General features: G+C 34.6%; 1 protein-coding gene across 1 annotated transcript in view; it reads right to left on the bottom strand.

The window, feature by feature from the left end:
- The window catches only part of RYR3 (ryanodine receptor 3), a 219,232-nt gene that overhangs the window by 20,938 nt on the left and 172,645 nt on the right, over window positions 1-25,649 (bottom strand). Inside the window, exons 70-89 of the mRNA XM_074149970.1 lie at window positions 23,903-23,917; window positions 20,745-20,915; window positions 20,265-20,324; window positions 19,034-19,165; window positions 18,085-18,197; window positions 14,048-14,144; window positions 12,362-12,471; window positions 11,479-11,530; window positions 10,731-10,784; window positions 10,358-10,457; window positions 10,026-10,105; window positions 9,683-9,759; window positions 7,999-8,072; window positions 7,739-7,756; window positions 7,174-7,254; window positions 6,685-6,773; window positions 6,158-6,286; window positions 5,655-5,759; window positions 3,151-3,232; window positions 1,509-2,833 (exon numbers count right to left, since the gene is read on the bottom strand). Coding sequence (XP_074006071.1) covers window positions 1,509-2,833; window positions 3,151-3,232; window positions 5,655-5,759; window positions 6,158-6,286; window positions 6,685-6,773; window positions 7,174-7,254; window positions 7,739-7,756; window positions 7,999-8,072; window positions 9,683-9,759; window positions 10,026-10,105; window positions 10,358-10,457; window positions 10,731-10,784; window positions 11,479-11,530; window positions 12,362-12,471; window positions 14,048-14,144; window positions 18,085-18,197; window positions 19,034-19,165; window positions 20,265-20,324; window positions 20,745-20,915; window positions 23,903-23,917 — 2,964 coding nt within the window. The remainder of the gene's footprint in view (window positions 1-1,508; window positions 2,834-3,150; window positions 3,233-5,654; window positions 5,760-6,157; window positions 6,287-6,684; window positions 6,774-7,173; window positions 7,255-7,738; window positions 7,757-7,998; window positions 8,073-9,682; window positions 9,760-10,025; window positions 10,106-10,357; window positions 10,458-10,730; window positions 10,785-11,478; window positions 11,531-12,361; window positions 12,472-14,047; window positions 14,145-18,084; window positions 18,198-19,033; window positions 19,166-20,264; window positions 20,325-20,744; window positions 20,916-23,902; window positions 23,918-25,649) is intronic.

The raw sequence follows: 25,649 nt of genomic DNA on the forward strand, positions 1-25,649 counted from the left end.
CAATCTTCATGATATACAGTTCCATGGGTTATTGCAGTTTCTCTGGCTATATGGTAATGTCACTGACCTTATCTGTACACAATTGCTTATCCAGCATATAGAACTGAATTTCTGTTTTTATCCATTTGTGCTAGTTCTATTACTGTAAATGCTTAAGACAGACAGTGACTCCCTGAAGGGAACTTCTGATTCTTACATCACCGTTTCTCCTTTGAGCTCCACCTAGTAGTTATATACAGTGCTCTAACTGGATTCCTTGAGCTGTTCATATACACAATGGGAACAGTAATTTCTGCAATACAGTATTAGCATAAAAATTATTTTGGTAAGTTTTACTAGATAACATTAAAGGTAAAAAGCTGGATAAAGTTCATCGCTGACTTCACACTAATAACTCAAAGTATCTATATAAATTACTGAGTATTTTTATTAATAGTTACAAACAAATCTGAGAGAAATGCAGAAATCAAAGTAAAGACAATTCTAAAATATTTCCTCAGATCTGAAGTAAAATATTTACTTCACTTATTGTTGAAGACCTGCTAAGATCCTTAAGATAAAATTGTATTTTTAAATAACCACCACATTGCATTTATGCTAAATGAGACAGGAATTTGAAAGACACTCATTTTTAAGTACACACATAAAAATGAGTAAACAAAAAAAAAAAATAAATGGAAAAATACAGCTTGATCTAGGTGATAAACAAATCTTGGAGAAAAACATATGAATGAAGAGGAAATAATGAAATATGAAGTTGTACAACAGAGGTTTATCTTGAAAGCCTCTGGAAAGCATACCATAAAGAGGTGGATTAACGATGAGAGGAAAGATATTTGAATAACAAGTAGAAACAGATCTGAAGTGTAGACTGATATATATTGCATCCCAAATATGACAAATGCATTTGGGTTTTGACATTTAGTTCAATCCATTTTTAAACAGAATGACAAATTGTATTTAGCTCAGCTGATTGGAACAAAATATATTGTTCATAAACCAGAATAAAAGTAAAGCAAATTCAGGCAATAAATTCAGGCAAAATTATTTCAAACAATAGAAAAATAGGATATTTTATTTATGTGATCAGTAAAGCATGTAGAAGAAACACAATAACGATAAGGCATTATTATGGAGAAAGTAGATTGTAAAAGTAATTGAAATATATAATGTGAAAAAATGGGGTATGGAGAATAAACAAGACTGTAAATCATTTAAAGCAAAAAACTCTGCCTAGAAAGCTGCTAGCAATTTCTGTTTTGAATAAAATTCAATGAACAATAACACCAGTTTACTGCAGTGAAATCTAAATACACTGGGCTGAATTTTTCTGCCACGTAAACTCTCCTGTTTGTTTTTAGAAGAGTACAGATTATAAAGTATGTTCTCATCGAGAGCATTTATTAATTAGTTAAATGCCAAATTATCCAGTTACTAATAGAAAATTCAGTAACATATTTGTATTACTGTTATTTTCTGTAAAGAAATACAAAATCTCTTTAACATACCTGTAATCCTTTTTTCTTATGAACTGTGTTTTCCAAAGATGACTGGATATCAGTACCAAGGATTTCTGCAATATCTCCAAGGCCAGCATCATGACCATGTTTTGAGCCACCTTCTTTCTTTGTATGAATGCCAAAAATATCTGAGATGATGTCAGTTTCTCCCTTTTCACCTTTCACAAACTGCACAAGTTCAGCTCTGATACCATGCTCAGCACCTTCAACTTTTTCTGCTTCCATAACATCATCATGGATTCCAAACTGTGTTGGGTCAGGCATGTCCCCTAATATTTTAGTAACTTTAATGTTTTTGGCTCCTTCAACCAGGCCACCTCCAAATACAGTGCTCCAAAGAATCTGGAAAATTCCCCACACTATAGTAAAGAACAGTTGGAACATCCCTACAAATAGGATCCAGAAAAAGGAGAAAAACACTTTCACCATCTCTTTTACTGTCATCTTTCTAACTTTCCTGAATTGCTTCCTTAGGTTCTTCACTGTGACCATTTTAAAAAAGTTGGCAACATTCTTCTTCACTGCAACACAGGCCATTGCAAAAGCTGAAGCAGATTCCAGGGACTTTTCTTCTTCCTCATCATCTCCAATATCCACTATGTAACAAGGCTCTTCCTCCTCCTCTTCCTCAGGCCTCTCAGATGAATCCGTTTCAGAGATCTGGGAGGCTAATTGCATTTCAAAGATCGTGTCTTCACAAAAATTCACAAAGAGTTCCATTTTTTCTTGCTCTCCACCTTCATTTACAACATCAAATATGAATTGCCTTTTGGATTCCTTCACCTGTGGCTTCTCCCACTGCATTCTACTGGATTCACTGATTTCAAAGTAAACTCTTTCTATTTTCTTGGCTCCACCTATTATTTCAATACGGCCAAGGTATGGTTCAAAGTAATTAAGAACACTTTCTGCAGGTTCAAGTAAGCTCTGAAGGCGTGAATCATTAGGCATGTGCTCTGAAAGGTTTGTAAGCAGTACCGCTACATTAAATCCAATGTCTTTGGCTGGTTCATGGAATCTTTCCACAAAATCAACATAGTTAAACATATCATTTTCATCAGCTTCTGCACAGGACAGCAGGAATTCAATCTCTGACTGTATGTATTGCTTTTGAGCCTCCATTGATTTCTGGAATTCCTTCTTTGAAATGATGCCTTTACCATCTGGGTCATGCTCTTTGAAAGCATCTGAGTTAGTCAGATCTTTTAACTTGAGGAACATGTCAAAGAACTTCAAAATCATTTCTACGTTGCTAGATGATTCTACAAGTGTGTCTACCATTTGTTTTCCAATAGTTCCATTTACAACGTTACCTAAGTAGTGTGTTAAAACAAGAAGTTATTTGGCATCACTACATTTTAAATAAACACATTTCATATTCATGCTGAGAACAGAACAAAGATGTTATTAAATCTTTGTAATTTTTCATTCAACATGCTTTTCTGCAGCAGCCCTCTGTTCCATAACTATGTATATTCCAGACAAATTGTTAAATAAATATGAAATAGTTCTTTTCCTGGCATTAAATAAAGGCAATTAAAAATAGTTTAGAAAGATTAACATAATTATAATACTTTACATTATGAAGCTGAGATAATCATATTTGACCACAAAGAAAAACAGGTCCAACCTTCAAGCAGTGACAAGAGCATCACTACCATATCCTTTAGCAGATCTAGCAGTTCTTTAAGCAATTCAATCTGAGCGGAGTCCTGTAAAAAAATGGAGTATAAGGTTGTTTTTTCTTTGTATTTATCTGAAAAAATAAATACATTTGGAAAAAAACACTATGCAGGATGGTCATCTAAATGTAGTCCAAATTCTTCAGCAACATTTCATTGTCATTTTATTATGATTACAATCACAAGTCTTATACAATATGAGGGTAACTTAAAATCATAGAATCATCAAATTGCCTGTGTTGGAAGGGACCTTTCAGACCATCTAGTCCAACCATCAACCCAACACTGACAAAAAACATCACTAAACCATATCACTAAGCACTACATCTACCCGTCTTTTAAACACCTCCAGGGATGGTGACTCAACCACTTCCCTGGGCACCCTGCTCCAGTGCCTGACAACCCCTTCTGTGTAAAATTTTTTCCTAATATCCAATCTAAACCTCCCCTGGTGGAGCTTGAGGCTATTTCCTCTTGTCCTATATCTTGTTACTTGGGAAGAATGACTGACCCCTGCCTCACTACAACCTCCTTTCCAGTAGTTGTAGAGAGTGATAAGGTCTCCCCTCAGCCTCCTTCTCTCCAGGCTGAACAATCCCAGCTCCCTCAGCCGCTCCTCATAAGACTTGTTCTCCAGACCCCTCACCAGCTTTGTTGCCTTTCTCTAGACACGCTCCAGCACCTCAATGTCTTTCTTGTAGTGAGGGGCCCAAAACCAGACACAGTATTCAAAGTCTGGCCTCACCAGTGCCCGAGTACAGTGGCACTGTCTCTAGTGCCTGCTGGCCACACTATTCCTGATACAGGCCAGGATGCTGTCAGCTTTCTTGGCCACCTAGGCAGCAGAGTTCCCTGAGAAGTGGGTCAGGTCTGCATATTGGGCCTTCCGCTCCCTTCAGGATGCAGTCATCTAAAACAATGACCACTTGATTTTTCTTAACTGAAGATGTTTTGATGCAGGGTGTAGTTTGACTTAACCTTGGCGACACTTCCATGGACACCGAGTTATCTTCCTTGTCACAACTCATACCTATTGCAGACTATTGCAGAGTCTCATACCTATTTTTTTAACGGTACCTGGGAAGGTGGGGGAGTTACTGGGGAGAGACACCTGCTTTGCCAGGCAGGAACATGTTCCCATAGCCCTCTATCCTCTAAGGTACCTTGTTCGGCCAGGCAGAGAGAGGACGGGATTCTCTGTGTCATGTTGCCTTTCTGCCTGTTGGGCCTGGTTCAGGGGAGGCAGGCTTTGACTCCAGCAGCCTGTCTCCCTCTCGCGCTCCCTGATGGTTCTTAATCTATTACTGGCGTTACTGCCACTACTGCTGGTACTGCCCCATCTCGTCAGCAACCCTCGTGGGAGTGCCGGCTCTTGCAGGCTGCCTGTGCTCTCCCAGCCTTTCCCCGGCACCAGAAAGCTCAGGAAAAAGCCCATTTTCTGCCATGAACCCCCACTGCACTGCAGACTTACTTGCACCAGAGCGGTCCCCTCAGCGAGTGAAACTTACTACAGCAGAGGTATTAATACCATAAAGATAAGCTTTAACAAAGCATTAAGGAGTACCAAAGTGCAGATAAAGGACAGAAGAAACTCAGACAATTGGCTGCACCACAGATCTGGCAGTGTTCATCTCAGAAAGAATCCACCCTTTCTCACTTCACAGGGAATATTTAATGGCATAATGCATTACCACTCAAACAGAACTAGAGCTGTTTAGTTTAACTATAGAACACGGTAAGTCTAACATTAAGGACCTAAAAACCGTTAAGTATCCTCAAAATTCTGATATACTTCTGTAAGGTGAGAAGAAATCTTATGAGTACGTCAGAGGGTAGCAGAGACACTGAACAAGAGTGAGGGAATTACTCCCTGCACTGTTGTGTGCAGCGCCTGGTGCCTTGAGTGTACGGGTTCATTAAGCAGAAGTCGCAAAAGAACACAGAGCCTGAAACTGTGAAGAGGAGTGGGACTCTGCAATGCCCGGCACAGTGAAATCAACGCCCTCCCACTCAGTGCCTGTGATGAATTAACTGGAAAAGCTGACTGACTGTCACATTCCCTTCCTCTTTGAATCTTTCCCAGCTTTTCTCTTGCCCTACTTAGCTGTAGCATGGGAACCACGCTTTTAATGGTACTTCTGCTCTGACAGATCATCAGGTTTTGGCAACAGGGAGGAAGGGACCAAATTGCCACCTTCATTATCAGAAAGGTATAATTGGGTTGGAAGCAGTGAGTTTGATATTAGAAAAGGTGAGGGCACAGTGATGATTAATGCTAAAAGGAGTGATACGAAGATGCTAGTCCTGAGCTTCAGTCTTGGACCGCTACATTACAACAGGCCTATGCACAACTAATCAGTATCAGCACATAACTGCTTTACAGCTTTCAACATTCATTTGACTGTAATTTATAAATATATACAAAGAAGGATTATTTGACTACTGAAAATACCTGTGAAAGTTTCATCTGCATATTGGCAAAGACATGAAGAAAGCCAACAACTGCATCCCACAGCCTACTATGAGCCAGACTCTGTTGATTACCTATGCAAGGGCCCTAAAAAAAAATAAATAAATGAAGAAAGGCATATTTTTTTATTTATATAAAACAGAAAAAACCAAAACAAATAAAACAATTTGCTTTCCTAAGATTTCTCCCTGAAAAAAGTAGGGAAATAAGCTCTTCAGGCTTCCATGAATCTATATGAGAAAGCTTCCCAAGGTCTCCCTGGTATCTAGATAGATCTAGAAAGTTCGATCTAACTAACAGTAGACAAATATGCAGCCATTCACATATTTTAGTACTAACTTTACACTCGGCCAGCGATTCCATGTAGCTTTATCAAAATTAAGAAAAATAAAGCCAAAGGATTTAAAAATTTATGATAGGACATGATCAGGCCATGGAATCATAGAACTTCACTGTCAGTAGCTTGAGCAAAATATTTTGTTTACCTGGATATATTCTGTAAGGGAATTGAATATTTGTTTGGTGACAGCCAAAGCTTTAGAGAAATTACGTTGTCCTGATTCATCAATGACATCCTTTCCTGAATAGTACCAATAGAAGTCACTGATTGATTCCTAAGAAAAAAACAACATTATATTTTCTAATTTTGGATCCTGTATGCAGTGTTTACAGCGTGCATTTGTAACAACCAGAAGTTGAATCAGCAGCAGGTGAAATTTAGTATTTCTGTGTCAATCTATTTCTCATGACAATAACTTTTTGCATTTTTATCTAACTATGCTCCCTGCAGAAGTGAACAAAATAAATTAACAAAAATCTGGTTTCATACAGAATTCTGAAAGGTCATCTATTTTAAAAAGGAAAAATAGATGAAATAAATTAAATCACAATTCTTTATTTTAGATATCCCCGAAGAGAGGATTTTCACACTTGTTTCCAGAAAAATGTAAATTAATAAAAGTCAAGGAAATGCTAATACATTATACTCCATTTTCTTCTGTTTTTTCCTCACCTGAAGACGCAAGAGATAGTCAACTGTACTAATAATAATATTCACTGTTGTGGTGTTGCCCATCTGAGTACGTAGGTAATTTTGAAAATCTGAAAGAAGTAGTGATTTGTGTTTGGTTAGTATATATAGGAACAAAAAATACAAGTTTATTTTCATATTTTCATGGAGAATACAGTATTTTTAAGTACCTTGTACTTTTTAAGGACAGATGCTTATGTGGTGGACAATGAACTAAAGTAGATTACAATGTAAATAGAACTGAAGAATTGTAATCCACATGACTTGCAATAGGTTTTACTATTAACAATTGGCATAAAACCTGAAATTACATTAAGATGCAAAAATTCAAATTGAACTACACAATTCATATTGTTGGCATGCCGGTTTCCCCTCAAAACTAAATGAATTAGAGGAAAAAACCCATTAGAATCAGTTCTATTCAACTATGTTTAAGAACAGAGTTGTTTTCCCCAAATTCAGTTCACTTACCGTTGTTATGCCCTTCACAGAGCAGTTGTAAAAATCTAAATAGATCTCGAGTAAATTCATCATGCTGCAACACTTTTTCACCTTTGAAATACACAAATACAATGATTATATGCCAACTGTTGTGATTAAATATGCAAAACACATAATCTCACAGCAACCTTTAAAACCGGAATTCTAATAAAAACCAGTATTATAAAAGCATTAAAGCAATTTAAAAGAAACAGACTGATAATAATGAAAAGAAAAACTGAGACAGAAAAAGCAAAGCCAAAATATTTAGCACTCCAATGCATCCATGGTTAAAAGAAAAAAAAAAAAAAAAAGAGAAAGCAACAGGATATATATCTAATAAGTAAATGGTTAGTCATAACTAAAATCATGCCTTAAATATGAATGACACTTCTTTAATAAGCATCAAACTGTTTATCCAAGCTGAACACACAACCTGCTGCAGACCATAAAGCTAAACCTAAAGATATCTGGGAAGATGCAATGAGAGATTTCTCTCTGTATTTGCAACACATTTTTGCAACGATAGTATCAAAAACTGTAAACCCAAACATACCACGCTCACGAACGATGACTGTGGATCAAAGAAAAATAACAAGAATACAGGATAAGAATATTAGAAGTTACAATGTTTTTCTTAAAAATTATTGCTAAAGATTTTGTAAATATAAAGCATATTCAGAACTCAAAGCCTAAAATTATTCATAGTAAGTCTATCAACAGAAACCTCAAGCCACAGTTCATAACAGTTCTAGTTACAGAAGGAAGCATGAATAATGTGTTAAGCACTACTGGAATCAATTTCATTCTACTTACGAGTTCCTTCTTCAGTAACCATTCCCAGGCCTTCTGCTTTATTTTGTCTCTCAAACGCATTCAAGTCAAGAACACTTATATTGAAAAAAAAAGCAAACAGGAAAAAGTACTGTAGTACACAATGGAAAATTATTTTCTTCTAGGAAATCTCTGGCGGCCTTCAACAACTAGTCTTGACCCACTGTGACATGCATTGCCTCACATTTTATTTAATGTGAATATTAAATAAAAGAGCTTGGGATGAAAATAAGGGTCCAGTGTCCATTTCTGAAAAGAAATGAGTCTCGGGTCAGGTCTCGCTACTTACCCAACTTCACTTCCAGTAATGTCATTCATGGTTTTATGTATAAGTGAAAAGTGGAAAAGGAACCTGAAGTATTACTCTTTATATTTACTTAAACCTGACATTAAGGACAAAAGGACATTACTGCAGTTATATCTCACCCATACTGTTTTCCACTAAGTTCTCACTATTACTTCTATTATATTGTTACTGTATATATTATGCATTATTATGTTATTCAGAAGATGTATGGAATCTCTGATTCCGTATTCAGAAGACATATATGGAATGAGATATTCCGTGTCTTCCAAGATCTAAATACACCGATATCTGCATTTTCTTTTGCTAACTTGGCATAGCCTAGCACGTGGAATAGCAGACTTCTCACCACTCAGTCAGAATATTTTAATTCAGTCCAAATGTAATTCTATTATTATCTAATTTTTTTTCAGTTAAACAGCAATGCAGTCACATATTCTACTATCCAGCAACATCATTAAAACCAAAAGCATTTTTAAAGCATCATTTTCATTCTCTTGTCAGTGTTCAAGTCATTTTATCAAGACCTCTTTTAATGAAGTCCAGAATGAAACACATACACAATTGATAATATCATCACTGCAGGTCCTGTTTGAGCAAATCATTGCTAAATTGTTCTACATAAATGGAAAAATTACAAGATAGACGTTATTTAATTAGGCTGCAACTACTCAGTGATAATTTCTGCAGTGCAGGTCTCCATTCCTTCCACATTTTTTCCTGTCTTCATATGGCTTCTCCACTTCTAATTCCCAGTCTACTCCTTCAGAACCCTTGTGTAGCTTTAAAAGGCTGAGAAAATGAGGTTGTCTACTGTAAGAGTGATCAGAAACACCAACAGTTTTCCACCTTCTTTATGGGAGTCCTTTATCTTAACAAATTTGAACTTCTGGTTTATCAAGGGAATGGACTACAATAGTCTCGCTGGCTACATGCCATCTCTCACAAACCTGATACAAATGCAGAGGACTCAGAAGAAGGGACAGAGATTGCGTAACTCATCAGAGATGTGCAGAAACTGAAAGCTTAGTAAAGCTCCACTGGCCTGTCTCTCCTTCAGCAATGGCTCTTCCTCAGCCTTGGAACACCCCAGACAGAAAACTTGAGGGATCTGGGACCAGTAAAGGAGTTGCTACATTTTACTTTTCTGTCTCTCCAAACTAACGCTTCAAAGGCATATACTGTCTTTGCTTTATTTTCTCCTGTGGAAGAATACTATTCCTCTGATTCACAAAATCTTCCAACAAGAGGTCTACAATCTGTGACTCCTGTAATTTAAATCTAGCAAGTCCACCCGCACTGAGCAATAAGCCACCAACCTGAATAAAACTGAAACTGTAATAATATGATTTATGCTTTTACCTGCAAGACTGCATCAAGCCAGAGAGACTTTGAAAAAATCCAGCATCCTTTTTCTCCTTCAGGTAATCTAGCATTTTCTAGAGGATATACATTTTGGGGGAAAAAAATATACTGTATTAAAATTATATGAATTAACAACTTCCTGAATTACCATTTGAAATGCAAATCATTGGCAAGCAATAATATCATTATTGTACCAAATATACCTTGGTATTTCTTCACTGTTTAGCTTAAAATTAAATGCACTAAAATAAAAAAAAATCCAACCTACTAAACCCACTAAAATTCTCAAAATTACTCGCCTCCTTTATACAAGCAAGACTCACAGTAAGAAAAGCGTTACCTGCTGAACGATGGTATTTCCACCATTTAGAATAGCAATACCAAGTTTTAGTGTTTCAACAACCATGGGTCCTGTATGACCTGTCAAAACAAGGGTACAGTCATTAAAACTTGCAATTCTGACCTACTCAATCAGAAAAGCAGTCTGGAAATTTTACCTAGTACAGTTGTAAGCAACATTTTATTTGCGTCATTATATACCATATAAGCTGTATTTGACATGCATATCATAGATATAATGACAGAATACACTATATGTATATATAGCATTATACCTATGGTATTTATATCATGTATATGCATATATACTTTTAATACCTCACAAAACATTACCTTTGCTTGCACTAATCATCTGAAGGACCATCTCAGCAGCTCCACGATCATGTAAGCGAGCTTGCTGATAGAGGGTTCTCTGTTTTTCCATTTCTTTCTCCTGGGTTTGGGAACAAAAATGAGAACAGAATACAGACTGGAACTGATTCAGGAAAAATAAGATGAGAAATCTGAAGTTGTTGAAGGCCATCTGCCTCCATAATCCATGGCTTGTTTGACTCCAGAACTTCAGAACACACCATCTTTCTTTTATATGAATAACCTCGTAAACCAGCTCAATACACACTGTGTTATTCTTGCATTTATTCTAGTGGACATGTTTAAAATACTTGTACACTAGGTGATGATAAATAAATGTTATTTAAACTCTCACCTCAAATGTCTTTTCTTTTTCCTCTTCCTCCTCCTCTTCTTCTTCCTGGCAGCTCTTTTTATGTTAGAAACAGAAATCACAAGATTTTGTTTATCATGAAACACAGTGCCTACTTTTACTATAGTATTTTGACAAAAATGACCAAAAAATTTTTTTCAAGCAATAATTAAAGGCATTAAGAAGATATAAAAAACCTGTAATTGTAAATATCTGAGCTTATCCACACAACGAAGCTGATATTCCCTAATGTATAAGTACTTCAGGGTATTCATCCAACTACATATACACCCTGTAACTGCAGGCTATGTGTTCTCATGTCATATCTCTATCTATATCTATAATACTTATCTTCACAATCAAACTCTCCTCATGTGTTAGCTTTAATCACTATGCTGCAAAAAACACTGTCAACTTACTTTTGGCAGACTTCAAATATTAACTCCAAAATAATTACCCAAAGAATAAAGATAACTAACATGTTAAAACTGCTCCCAAGTTAAACCTGTACAAAACAAAGTGCTAAGTGATATCAAAAGGATTGCACCTACTGGAATTTTATAATATTATTGTAATGTAGGAAATTTATCATTATATATATGTCTGAACAGCATTTGCTTCACTAAAAATACAGAAATTACTAGTATCAAGGAGCCTACATATGAAACAGAAGGAAAAGGTTTAAAAAGCATTGAAAATTAATGGGAAGCACCTGAGTGGAGTGAGATGGAGCTTGAAAAGACATATTTACCTTTGCCATCATGGCAGAATAGGCAATATATAAAGGATCATCTTCTAGTTTGCTATAAAGAGTAAAAAATATTTAAAATTATTTTACGACATAGTAATAAAAAGATGTCATACTCCTACTAATATTTAAATACCATTTTTATTACAGGGTATTTTATAGTAGATAAACATGTCCCTTGAAAACCATATTATGTATTTTCTTATCTCAAACCAAGTCTCTAACTTTTTAATTAAAAAAAGTAGATGTATATTTGGGCATCCAACTTGGTCATATTGGCTAAGTAAGGATCGCTGGCTGTTGCAGGTGCAGAAAAGTATTATGGAGATATAAGTTAGAATAATCGTAACTGTCAGATGGTAAGACTGTATTAGTCATATAGGAAAAGTATATGAAGCACCGGAATACCCTACTTATACAAAATACATATTCTAATCAACAGTCTAAATTCAAAACAGAAACTGGCATGGAAAGAGGTTCATGCTAATCATCAGTGAAACCTTTTCTGATACACTGAATAAAATGGAATGAATACCAACAAAAAGAACACAAATCTATTACCAGCAGAGACCAGGGGAGGGTACTCTGAACAAACCAGCAGTTCCTGTAGACTTTAGGTTTCTGTGAGAACTCATGCTTGGTTATTTCTGTGTTGGGTATTTACCAAGCTTTTAAAATGTCAAAAATAGTCAATATTTGTCTCAATATAAAGGTTATACTGAGTTTAAATACATGAAAACTCTAATGAAACTGAGAGGCAAAAAAGTATTCACTATGCACAATAATGAACTGACTGCAATTGTGTTAAATCACTTCTGTAATGTTATTAGAAATTCAATTACTGTGTGCATTTACTCAACGTGCTTTTCAATACAGCTCTTTTTACCTTCTTTCTGTGAGAGCACTGCGACTAAAATAGAGGATAATCTGATGAAGTGGATCAGGCTGTTTTTTCTCGGTCTCTTCCTCTTCCTCTTCATCTTTTTTTGGAGGTGTCTGTCTCGAGATTTATATCAAAATATATACATTAAGCTTCACGAGTAAGAAAAAAAAATGAGTAACTAAGCTTAGGAAAGGATTTCAGTAATTTTATTCTGTCCCATTTGTATTAACTTCCAGTATTCATCTTATTCAGCAGCTTTCAGCATATCCTGCAACATTATGTGCCTGTATAACTCAGAAGGAGTTAGAGTATATGACTGTTATTCATATTTGATGGTAACATTAGAAGTTTCTCATTTACAAGGTACTGGAGAATGAGACAGTGAAAATCTTAGGGAAGCCTTATTCAGCAGAAATTCTGTGTTTGCAGTGGACCAGAATTGAAAGAAAGTCCCAGCTCAATTCTTTAGCAGGAGAATTATTGGTAAATTGAACTATTTTTATTAATATCATCAGATACATCCTATTCAGACTACTGTTTGCTACAATACTTTCATATATCATTTCTAGGTAACCTTCATTCAACAAACGTAAGGACTGCTCTTATTGTCAACTTCAAACATTTTTTGGCAGTTTGAAACATAATGTAGCCAGCACTGGCAAAAGAGCAGCATATCACCTTTACCTTACTCGTGTTATCAATCCTTTGTAGGGCTTGTAATTATTGTAGAATTATTGTAATTATAGTAATAATTGTAATTACAGAAGTTCAATTTAATTCCCTAGTAAATTTGAAAGAATTGTAATCACTGTTTTGATTAATAGCCTCATTCCTTCCTTTAGAAAGAAGCAAAGTCAAGCAAATACTGTGACCATATAATTTTCCAGAGTATGAGAAAAATATATTAGCTGTAGTTTTGAAAAATCATACAACCTTCTGGGTCTTTAAAAAGCACACCATGACTGCTTTTGCTAACACTGAAGAATCTCGTGATACATCTTCATGTGATCCATGAAACTATATATTCATTTTCATGGCCTTTAGATACAATGCAGACAGGCCCTTTGGAAGTATTTTAGACAAAATAATTAGAGAGAGGGAAGAGAAAAAGCAGTAGGATTTCTGAATCAATATTCAGTAACAAAATGCTGAAGTTTGCCAATCACTTTTATCAAGTAGAGATGTAAAATAAATTTTTGCTGAATATGGCTGCATATATTTACTTTTCCTTATGATGTATCAACAAGACAACAGCAAAATTAATTTGTATCAAAGCTGAAAATGTTAAAATTAAATATTATGCATCAACAAAAAATTTAAAAAGGGGAAAAGGATCAATTGTGTCAAGCTTTAAAAAACTAGTAAATAAAATATAGGAACATAGGAATTACCATAATGACAAAAAGAGTCTGACAGTTCATCTAATCCATTTCTCATACTAAGAATGAGCATCACATACTTCGTTCGAAGGCATAAACCACCTGAACGCACTTCAGTGTGCATCATGTCAAAAATGCCTTTTTGACCACAGCAGAAAATGATGTTATGCCCTGAAGCATAAGGATTAATATTTTACAAGTTTATGCATAAGCATACAGTACACAAAAGTTAAATATAGGTTATAATAGATACAGAAAATATACACTACAGTGGGCCCTGAAAAATATGCCCAATTATGTCAGTACTTACAGCCAAATCCTGAACTAGTTTCTCCTCAAATGAATATTCCTCTGTTTCTATCCAATAGTTCTGATAGCCATGGAGGAAGAGGTTAATAGAACGGTGCCTGGGGGGGTTGTGAAAGTGAGATCAAGAGGGGTAACGGAACATAGTATAACAGCTCATGTGGTTAATGATTAGTAAGGATACATATTTGTACAATTCTGATCCTCTGATTGGTCAGTGACACAAAATGCAAACCATAACTAACATTCAGTGACAAATCTGCATGTACCTTTAAACATTCTTACTGTATTTTTATACATATATATACATATCACTTTTTGTTTTGAAGGCCTTGGGAGTGCTAATATACATTGTATGTGAAACCGCAGGACTGGAACCTTAATGCAAGCATGGGAAAAAATACACACTTGAACAGACTTGAGAATGAGCGGGTGGGATTTACACCTATGAGATGCAAACCTAGTTTACTAGATTTAGGACACTGAGACAGCAGAAGTTGGTCATCAACACCAAAATAATTATCAAGTGCTTTCCAGCATGTCATCTACAGACAACCATTGCTGCCTTCCACATAGAGAAGTCTAACCTCAGTTTCTTTTCTATCAGTTCTAAATCAGGGCAGTGTTAATGTGTCCTCAAAGAAACTGGATTAGAAATACAAAAAACCTGCTCTAGAAAATGACCAATTTTAGAAAACTCTTAGGCATAGTAATTGCTACTATACAGTATTCATTAATTTAACTTTCCACAGAAAATACAGTTCATGGCAATAAGACTACACATAACAATGGCAAAACCATTCCATCTTTACTTTAAATTGGGGAAAAATTTTGTTTTGAGGTGCACTACATGAGGTTACAAAGGTTGTTTCACACAACTTTTTCATTTACTTTTATCTTGCACCACTAACACAAGGTATACAAATTGGCTGTATATGACTGTTAGTCTGTGCACATGAATTATTATTATACAATGGAATAGCTATGGAGCCAACCTTCTAGGCTCTCCTGCTGGCACTGGTGCCATTTTATGATCAAATTTCAAAAACTGACCAATCAGAATCCCCTCTGAAAATTGTACAAATTCATGTTTTATGATAACGTCAAATCATGGCTGGGAAGGAATAAGTGTGCGCATAAGGAAGAGGCTCTCCACAAGTTACATTACCGTTAACTTGAGTATAAGCCTGTCATACTGAGTTTTTTCATGTACTTTTTCCAGCCAAACACGTTGAAAGGTGCTCAGGAAGAAATTGCTAATTTTGTGTCTGAAGAAAAGCATATAGGTTTTCATTGAAGAAAGGTACAAGTTAAATTCAATAAAGTAGTCAGAAAGAATGTATTTGTAAACTGTGTATGAAAAATTGCCATGTACAACTTCGCTGCATCTATGTGCATATACAGATGACAGACAGTAAGACAAATCCTTTACAAAGCAATTTCCTTAAAACATCAAACATGAATACACACATCTCAGAGAAAACATTTATCACGTAAGACAGTTTTTCAGAGCCATGTACGTTCATCAAACAGAGAACATGAAACATTAGTGTTTCTAACTGATGTTTTTTTCCTTGAAAAATACAAATATTTTAAAATACAACTATTTCTTTTGTATTTCCAGGCACTTCTCAGAAAAGGGAGTATTTGAAATATTTACATTAGAAGTTATAGTAATTTTTCTATGATTTAACAAACACCTCCACATCAATAGACATTTCAATGTCTGAAATATCATACTGGAATTCCTAAAAGCTGATAAACATAAGGATGCATTTTGAAGAAAATTAGATTAAAATATGAGATTAACATTAAATTATATTGAAAGCCATCAAAATCTCCAGAAAATTTTCAAAAGAAAGAGCTCATTATTCACTGAAGATATTAACCTTTTGTAGGATAAATGAAACGGTACCACCATTATGTTTGCTTACTGCCCTTTAAATTAATTGATTCTAGATCAAATTTAGAACTAATGCTCCCTATGTAAAGCTGCAACTCAAATGAGGAAATATACAAGTAAGAAGAGCTGCCTTTGAAACTCTAGTTCAAAGGGATTTACATAACTCCTAGAATTAATCATACCCCACTTGAAATAATCTCCCGAGGGTTCAGAGATGTCTTAACAACACAATCAATTTTAATGATGGAGATAGTTATAGGTGCGTAATAGTGTGATAGCCTTATTTTCCTGTCAGAATCCTATGATTTATCTAGGCAAAGTATGTGTCTATAAACTAATGAATTTTAAAACTTTATTCTGCACTTATCGATTTAGCAATATACCTAAAATCCCTGCTCATTGCAGGGGGCTTTGACTAGATGACCTTTAAAGGTCACTTCCAACAAAAAGTCATTCTATGATTTTATGATTCTAAGTCCAAAATGCTTTCTTTTTCACTCTTGCCTGTTTTGAAGTGCAGACACCACAATTAATTGGCTAAAATAATTTTATAACAGTTCATTTTTAGAATTTACAAGATGAAGTAACTGGGCAGGTTTGCCTCACATTCATATTTAAATTAGGAGTAAACTCCACCACAAAATCTACCAGAAAAGTTCAAGAAGAACCAACCTCAACCATTTTAACATAGAAAAGTTTTTAATGAAAATTATAGATAATGTAGATGTTCTACTTCAATGAGTATTACTCTGTATTTTCTTCAGAATGAAAATACAGATTCATAACCCATTTCACCCCCTGGCAAATGTTCCATCAACCTCAAAAATAATAAAAGTGGTTTTTTAAAAGGCAAAACCAAGATGAACCATTTTTAACATTTGGGTTCTCATATATATTCCAAACATATTAATAATTTATAAATCGAGAATATGGTTGAAAAAAAAAAACGCTCAAAAAAATGTTGTACTGAAATAGGTGCTCTTCATACCACTTCCTCTTGTTTTTCAAGCATAATTCTTGAAGAGGAAATGGTTGATATCAGCCAGTTTGTTCTTAGGTTGTACTTAAACCTTTTCATTTCTCTGGTTCTTTAAGGATAGCCTGGTGGTCATGTGACAACTTCGAGAAGTTACTGTAGTCTAGAACTACTACTTTTTGTAAAGAAAGGATGTGTGCTTTTTACAGTATAACTGGCTTTTTATTTGTCTTGTGCAAACCTAATATTCTTCCAATATGTTAGTGGCACAGCTACAGACCTGTAGCCGACATCAAGCATGTAGACTTGCTTTAATAAAGGCATTTAAAAATGCAATGCAACTCCTCTGTTAAATACTTTGCAAACAATCTTTGAACAAAAATATTAAACACAAAAGGTGAAAAAGTGCAGAAGAAGGTGAAAAGCAAACTTAATTAAAGATGTGATTAGGCTGTATCTGAATAAGCCCCAGATTTGTTGAGAAGGAACAGGTTAAAGGAAATAACCCCAATGTTGCATGGTCTTAATATTCTGTTTAAAGCAGTAAATTGATCCAGGCATAGGATGCACTTTATCCTGGACTTTATGGTATCTACATTCAACTGCAGTGAGAAGCAGAGCAACACCCAATCCCAAAATACCATTTGGTGTTGCTCTGCCCCAATAGCCACTCTAATGCATTCAACATTCTGATGTGGTAGCCAAAGATTGCCTCAGACAAGCCACAGAGCCTGAAGTTTTCATGCAGCAGGAGAGGAATAGCCATACAAAGTTAAAAAAAAAGAGAAAAGAATACAAACACAGGAGAATAAATAGTAAAAAGAGCAACCAATCAGAGCCAAAAAAAGGGACAGAAACAGCAACATCTTAACAATTTTCACAGTTGACTTGAGGAACTATACAAAGTAACAGTTGACAAAAACCAAGCATTTTGGGTTTGAAGCAGTGTAATTCCTATGGTCTTTTCCCTCTCAGGTTATTCGTCATGAGACAAGTATTTTGCTTCTGTGAGGAATCAGCTGAGAACTAACCAACTCCTCTGTCTCTCAAACAAAATTAGATGGATCTAACAATCAACAAACTTGTAGTATACACACAAGCAATATTTGCACTCAGAAATGTAAACGAAAGTTATGAAAAAATAAACCTTTAAGCTATTTACCTTGGCAGGTTGTATAACGGTGCCATTCTGAAACATGCAACAACAGCCCTTTTGCGTTGTTTTGACAGGAGTTTGTGCCAAACAGCTTTCTTTGATCTCAGTGGCTGTTCAACCTATAGGAAAATATCCTCTAGTACACACAACGGAAACTCTTCAGCTTTTATTCAATGATTTCTTTTTAGCTAGTGGTTAATACAGCAAGCAAATTAGAAAATGCTACAAACGCTCCCCACCATCTGAAAAAAAATGTTCTTTTGGGGTTTTTTGTTTTTAAATTTATAAGAAAAAATACTGGAGGCCGTATACATAGTACCTCTCAGTTTATACAGAAAAGTTGAGGATATCAAGGACTCTTACACATGAGATACTCTAACAAAATTTCAAAATGATTATTTTGTCTGTTTCTAAATATGCATATTAAGTTGGTCATGTGAACAAATTTCTGTGCTATATCACTTGTGAATGAAAGGGATTAACTTTACATGGGAACAGTACAAAAGCCTTTTTGTACTAAATTGTATCATTTGAATGAACAGGCCACCAATTCAAAAGTTGCTACAGCGTCCCCAGGTGCAGAAATAGCAGATGGACTAAAACCAGTACGTTAAAAATAAGTGCACATGTAAGCATCTCTTTCAAAAATTACAGAGTTTTCAGCTACTGAATTGTGATGATTTGTATCCTATGCTTCTTGCAACTGTTCACAAAGTTTTGCAGAAGCAAATATGTCCCCAGTTTCCCCTCAGGCTAAATTGAAGCACTTCAAAAGATTACATGAAAAACTTTTCATATATACACACCTGTATGTGCGTGTGTGCATGCTTGCGCAAAAATAATTTTTATCTGGAAACTTTAAAAATGACACTCACTGAAGTTGAAATAATCTCTACAAGCAAAAAACCTCATATTACTTTAAAAAAAACACAGTATAGACATTTTAACTATTTACCTGTTCCAGATGATACAGAGCAGCTGATATCCTCTGCACACGTTCCACATTTCTCTCAGGGTCAGCAGGTTCATCACTCTTCAAAATGTCTTTGTACAGATTTAACTGCCATTTCACAGCTGGATCATCAGACTGAAAACCAACATATGTCATATGTAAGCTGCTGAATGAAGATACTGAATTTGACTACCACCACTATTATTCTCATAGTATAATAAAGAATGTTATAGATACTCCCACTTCATCTGTCCCCTTTTAATCAACATTTACTAGCTGCTTAGAAAAACAGCATTAGATTCTGTATGCTGTTGGGTAACTGAACTCAATTCTTAGGCAACATTCTGCATTTTCATTTCATGAAACCAAATAAAGCCCCCTGAGACTTCTGTATCTCACTTAACTGCATTAAAAATAAGGAAGCCCATTTAGTACTGGAATTGAGTTCAACTCCTTGCAGGATATCTGTACTGACATTGGAAAGCTGTTTTATGGAGTCTATAAAAGACAGCTGGAATTTCAGTAGGTGAAGAGTTACAGCCAAAGGTTTTAGGTTTTGTGCAAGACAGAAAGAGAAAAAACTCATCAGAATTACTTAGTGTGTCCAATACACGCTTACGTAAGCACAAGTTTATAGCAACCAGTCAGTCATCTCCCATGACCGATAAATTAGTTATTCCTACTATCTTCAAAGACTGCAGGCAATGATCTAAATTATTTATTATTTACAGAATGATGAGGACTCCATTTTGGTATCACCTTTGACATTGTATCCAGCATATAAAGAGTAGGAACATGAAAGTGCTTGTAAAACTCTTAAGATGACACAAGCTTTTCCTATTTTGTCACAGTGACTCTAAAATGCATGTATTCTTAGAAATACTATTTAGTCATTAGTGCATGTTAAGCTCAGGAAGAGAAGCCAAAATACTATAGTTTTATTTTCTTCTAGGATCGATTCTATGTAATTATAGCTTTAAAAGTACCAATATCTCAATTCTTTACACTTGTCCCATTCTATAGGACTTCCCGAAACCTGAAGATACCAGACAAAGCTACAAATAAACTAATTATTATAATGAAAAAATTATGAAGAAAAAAATGTTAAAATAGAAATTTTTCTAATAGCTTTTCACATTCTTTTTTTTTAATGTATCACAGTAAACAAAACTTCGTGACTTCTATGTTTTAAAAGTGCGCATCAGCATTTTTAAGACAGATTTTTTTATATTACCTTTTCCTGCAAATGTAAGTTGTTACGTAAATGTTCTTTGACTTCATCATCAGTGTCCCTCTGTAGAAAGGTAGAATTATTTTTCAGTTCAGGTTATGATTCATCTCATAAGAACGTATACAGCATAGAATAGCTATTATTTTAATATTGAAACTTATGTACTTTGAAAACAAAAGAGGTTAAGTTACAAGAAGGGCCTGGGAACCAAGGCTTTCTTTAATTTTGACCACAAAAGAAGGATTAAACTTTGAAGAGAACTGAAGCTAACTAATGGTATTTCAGTATTTGGTCCCAATGAATATGTATATGTAAAAATGTACATACTGCTTTTTCTTGTGAAAGCACAATTAGCAACTATAATTGCTTACAGTACATTGATATATTTAATTACACTGACTGCTCAGGTACCTACGCCTCCAAGTTTAGTTTATAAAGTTCTGCTTATTTTGCATTAAAAACTGCTACAATGTATACACTTACATGGCTGTATCTAGTCTTAGCCAAAGAGATGAGCTCTTGATCTCCAGGAGTGCACATATTCAAACCAATAGGAAGCATCTTTTTAAGTGCAGCTACAATCAAGGATGTTTGTATGGAGTACAAATCCCCTCTACGTTTTGACTTCTTTCTTTCTTGATCTTGTCCTCCAGACTATAATTAAAAAGATAGAAATGTAAATGACTGTAATTCTCTGGTCACACACTTTTCCAACATGCTCTTCCCCTAATGGTCCAAGGAAATTATGTTCCTGATGTAATACAATTAATTAAAAATGCTACATTAGAGGAAGGGTGTACAGTCTTGAGTGGGAAATGTAAAGGAATACTTTTGGCGTGTGCCAATGCAGAAATTGCAGTAACAGCAATATTTTAATAGCAATAACATACTTTTTTGTGCATTCATACATGAAAACCTAACTGTATTTTCTCAATCGTATCTCTCAAATCATAAATAACCCTAAAATTAAGTCAGTCTCAGGGAACACTAATAGATTTTAATGTTACTGAGACAAATTCAGGATGTTCACATTTTTGTTAGAAACTTACATAGTTATCCAGGACCTGAACGAATTAACATTGTCTGACTTGTCTCAACTGAAAAATACCAGTACCTAAAAGGCTTTGATTCAATGCAAAAAAATGCCAATGAATTAGTGCCTCTGGGAAAAGCACTGCCCTTTGGCTAAAATATGTAACTCTGGGACGAAAATTTAAGTCTTTTGCAACTTTGGAGATCACGAGTAATAGGAAAACAAGAGAGACAGAGAAGTAAACAGCAAAACGGAATAACATCTGGCCGATCTTACAACAGACGTTGTACGACATTATTTCACACGTATTTTTTCATTTATGAGACGGCGAACCAAAATCTTTAGAACAGACCCAGATATTTAATGAACATATGGTAAACAACAACAACAACATAAAAATAGGCCAGTTCTGAATTCCGTACCTAGATTAAACTCCTACTACACTCAAGGGGAGTTTTGCCTCAGATAAGATTTCAGGACTAGGCCTCCAGGCTAATACAACACTACAAAATAGCAAATGCTTGCATTTAACCCTCCACATCCTTTTCCCTCTGTCAATTAAGTTTTACTGACTACTGTTTTTATAACGCATTGTGTAGTTCCACATTAGGATTCAGCAGAATCCATTGCAATCCATTATTTACCAATTATTAACACACTATATCACAGTAATCACTGGAAGAAAAAATGTCAGGTGTACATATTCTACTCAGTGGTAACTTTTGGCAAATTCTGTCTTCTAGATGGTGAATCTCTGTGTACGTAGCTGGTGTTGAGCTTTTTGCTGTTCAGAGGGAACACACAATGGATGTGGCTTCCTTTCTTAAGGAACTAACAATTGCAAGAGAGTACTTAGCCTCAAAGCTTTGCTTTTGGAAGTGCCTTAGAAATAGCAGTGATGTAATGGCTATAGTAATGACATTATTTGTACTCTACGTTGACAGCAGACAGACAAATCCCACAATGTATCACTGTATTCCAGTGGCGTCACTATGCATCTTAAGTAAGAAATACCAAAATATATAATAGATATATTAAAAAAAAAAGGGGGGAAACGAATGAGAGATACTGGCTCACTTTTCTCCATCTATATGCTCGAGGACATTTTACACATCCAATTTTCTTTATTTTCATTTCAGATTAATAACTAGGTATGAACAAGATAGGTGAACCTTAAAACAGGAACATTTTTAAAACATGAAAAAAAATCCATTCTGCCTTTGCCATCAAACTCTGCTGTCTGTGAATTCACAGCTCCTGCTGGTAAATGTGAAAGTAGAGTCACAGACAGAAACCTAAATGACAAAAAATGATGCCTCTTCCAGTTCTAGTATGTATCTATATGAGCAAACACAATACCTTCATTTAATATGTAAAGAGAATTAAATTGGATATATTTTGTCTGAAAAATTAACAGTGTTAAAAAGACCTCAACAAGAAGAATGATACAATCTAGTTCCCTAACAGCACTTAATGATCTTACTTGACTGAGGATTTAAAAACACAATAAACACAACAATCTTCAATAAACATACACAGAAAACGAATTACAGAATCTCCAGTAGATTCATAATAATTAAATATACAACCAAAAAGAATAAATTTATTTAGACTAAAAAAAAAATTAGCTAAAACTGGTTACGATGGAATTAATATTTTTAGTATTTGCAACCCTCCTTAAGTCTTCAATTGTCTGAGATTATCATGAGAGCATTCATTAAATCCTACTCTGTATACCTGGGGAAGTTTGACAATAGCAAAGAGTGAAATCAGTTCTATTAGTTTAACACAACTGCTCACTTTTTAACTTATGCCTTCAATTTAATTCATTAAAAACTCTTCACAGCATCATGTGTGCTTCTCAGCACACAGGGTGAAGGGAAAGACGAAAAGGTTTTATGCTCCATTTTCTGCTCATTCTGCTTCACCAATGAAGAACATACCATAGGTTGAAAAGTACTCATCTGTATTAGAAATTCATACTGAAAAAAAAAAGAATGATGCAAAGGAAGGTGAACTATGGTTCACTGGAAAGAAAGAACGCTTTGAATACATCAAATACATAAAAGAAGCAAGTATTATTCAAAAGCTTTGTTACACCTCACATCTTTCATAAAGATCATTTTAATTTTGGAAAAAGGTAGGATTTGAACTCTATATATTATATAAATTTATTGGTTCTAATACAGACTTCTATTCATCTACAGACACGGTATAGGTTATAGCACATTTCTCCCATATATTTTTATTGAGTATCATAAGCAAAATACACGTTTCTGATGACTCTACTTGGGCATTGCTTTTACAATGTCTGCTTTAATATATTAGCAAAAAAATCAGAATACAGAAAGACAGCAAAGGCAGAATGTGCATCTAAAATAATTACAAAAGGTAACGTAACTATATTTTCATGATAAGCAGTATGTGGGAGTGCCAAAGGGAATTTCAGCTGCTCTGGTCAAATACTGACACTTGAAGAAAATTTATAGTAGGTGGAACCTGGACCTTCACTTTGTGACGCCACTGATATGATCAATGGAAAGAATGCTTGGAGCCTCATCATCTCTAAAATCTAAAACAAAGACACATCATGCACTTTGACCTGTACCTTTACTTGCATGGCCTGTATGAAAGAAAAATAAAGGGAAAAAAACATAAGTAAAAGAGATGAAAAGATGGTAATTTTACAAGTTAGTAATAAACTTACTCAGCTTTATCAGGACAATAAAAATAATATCAGGATAAATAAAATCAGGATAATAAAAATATTATAAGCTTGTAGATAAAACTATAGACTATAAGTTAATCAAATGTGCTCCTAGTGAAATAATTTTTATGCAGCTTAATTCTTATTAAATGATTGAACTTCTGTATTTATCTGTCACTACTTAGCACTACCATTTGTTGCTTCAGCACATAAGGAAGTACATCTAGTAAGTAAGCACATCAGTATACTAATTACTGCATCATTTCCCAATAGTATGAAAAGGAGGAAGGTGCCTGGAACTCGGGATAGTCCGATAGTGAAAAATATTCACATTTTCACCAAAACAGCTCTTTCTACCTCTTTTCCCCATCAAAATATGATTGAAAAAAAATATGTTTAGAAATAGAAATCAAACTATCACTCAGAAGATGCAGCATTTAATTTATAGATGTATTTTCCCATTGCATAGGCTCATTACTGTTTTGAAGACAGAGACAGAACTTGATTTCATCACTTCTCAGCAGTACATTTTGAGAATGCTATTATAAACTCAACCGTAACTCTCATACATACACAGGTTTTTTCCCGTTTATTATGTTAATACCATAAATACACTTAAATAAACATGTATTCCATAGTCAACACTATATTATGGTAAAACAGCAAAAAAATTCAACTGTTACTCAAAAGAATCCTTCTCCAGGCATGGGAAAATACTATAGGAAACTGTTGGTTAAAAACAAACAGAAAAAAACATAAACACAAACAAGCCCCCCCTTCTGTGATATCTCTAATAGTAACTTTGTTTTTTTGTGATACTTGAATTAGCCTCAAAATGTTTAAGCCAAGCTATTATTACAATCTCTTTTTATATCTTACTATATTTATATTACATAGTGAAGAAAACCAGCTACAAGTCAAGAAATACTGAAAGGCTTATCATCAAATTAAGCGTTAAGCATCTCAGAATCTTCAAGACCTTACTCAGAAAAATAGCAAATTTTAATTGAAAATTTCAATTGTGAGAAATATGTAGATGCTGCACAGACATGGCTCAGCAGATACATACCGAAGGTAAGGAAATATAATTAATGTGTTGTCTCTAATTTATTAGAGATGACCATAAACATAATCCAATCATGATTTACCATAGAATATCTAAAGGAAATGTTTTCTATGCAATTGAAATAGTCTCAAAGAAGAGATCTAAAACGCTTGCAGAAAATACTAACATGAAATCCTCTAATTACCATAAATGTGCAAATAATACGTATTACATGTTACAAATGGGCACAAACCACAATGTTATTTTGTAATACAAACTTGGATTTTATGAGTGCCTTGAACTTCTATAATAGGTCTACCCAAACGCTTTTTAAAAATACACACAAAAATTAATAATGAAGGCCAGTCAAATAAAACTTCAGGATATGCAACTATTTAGCAACTGAGGTTACATATCCAGCCACACATTCATTTAGATTCCAAAACTTACACAGAAAAATTGCCCACATATGTATTACACATTTATTATGTACATGTGAATGTACAAGTTCAGTCTTTTATATCAATTAACTGTAAAACACAATAGGACATCATTGCAATTTAATCAAAATGCTATTTTATCAACAAACCTATGAAAGGTTCA

Source organism: Numenius arquata, chromosome 6 (assembly GCF_964106895.1).
Source record: "Numenius arquata chromosome 6, bNumArq3.hap1.1, whole genome shotgun sequence".
Taxonomy (NCBI): Eukaryota; Metazoa; Chordata; class Aves; order Charadriiformes; family Scolopacidae; genus Numenius; species Numenius arquata.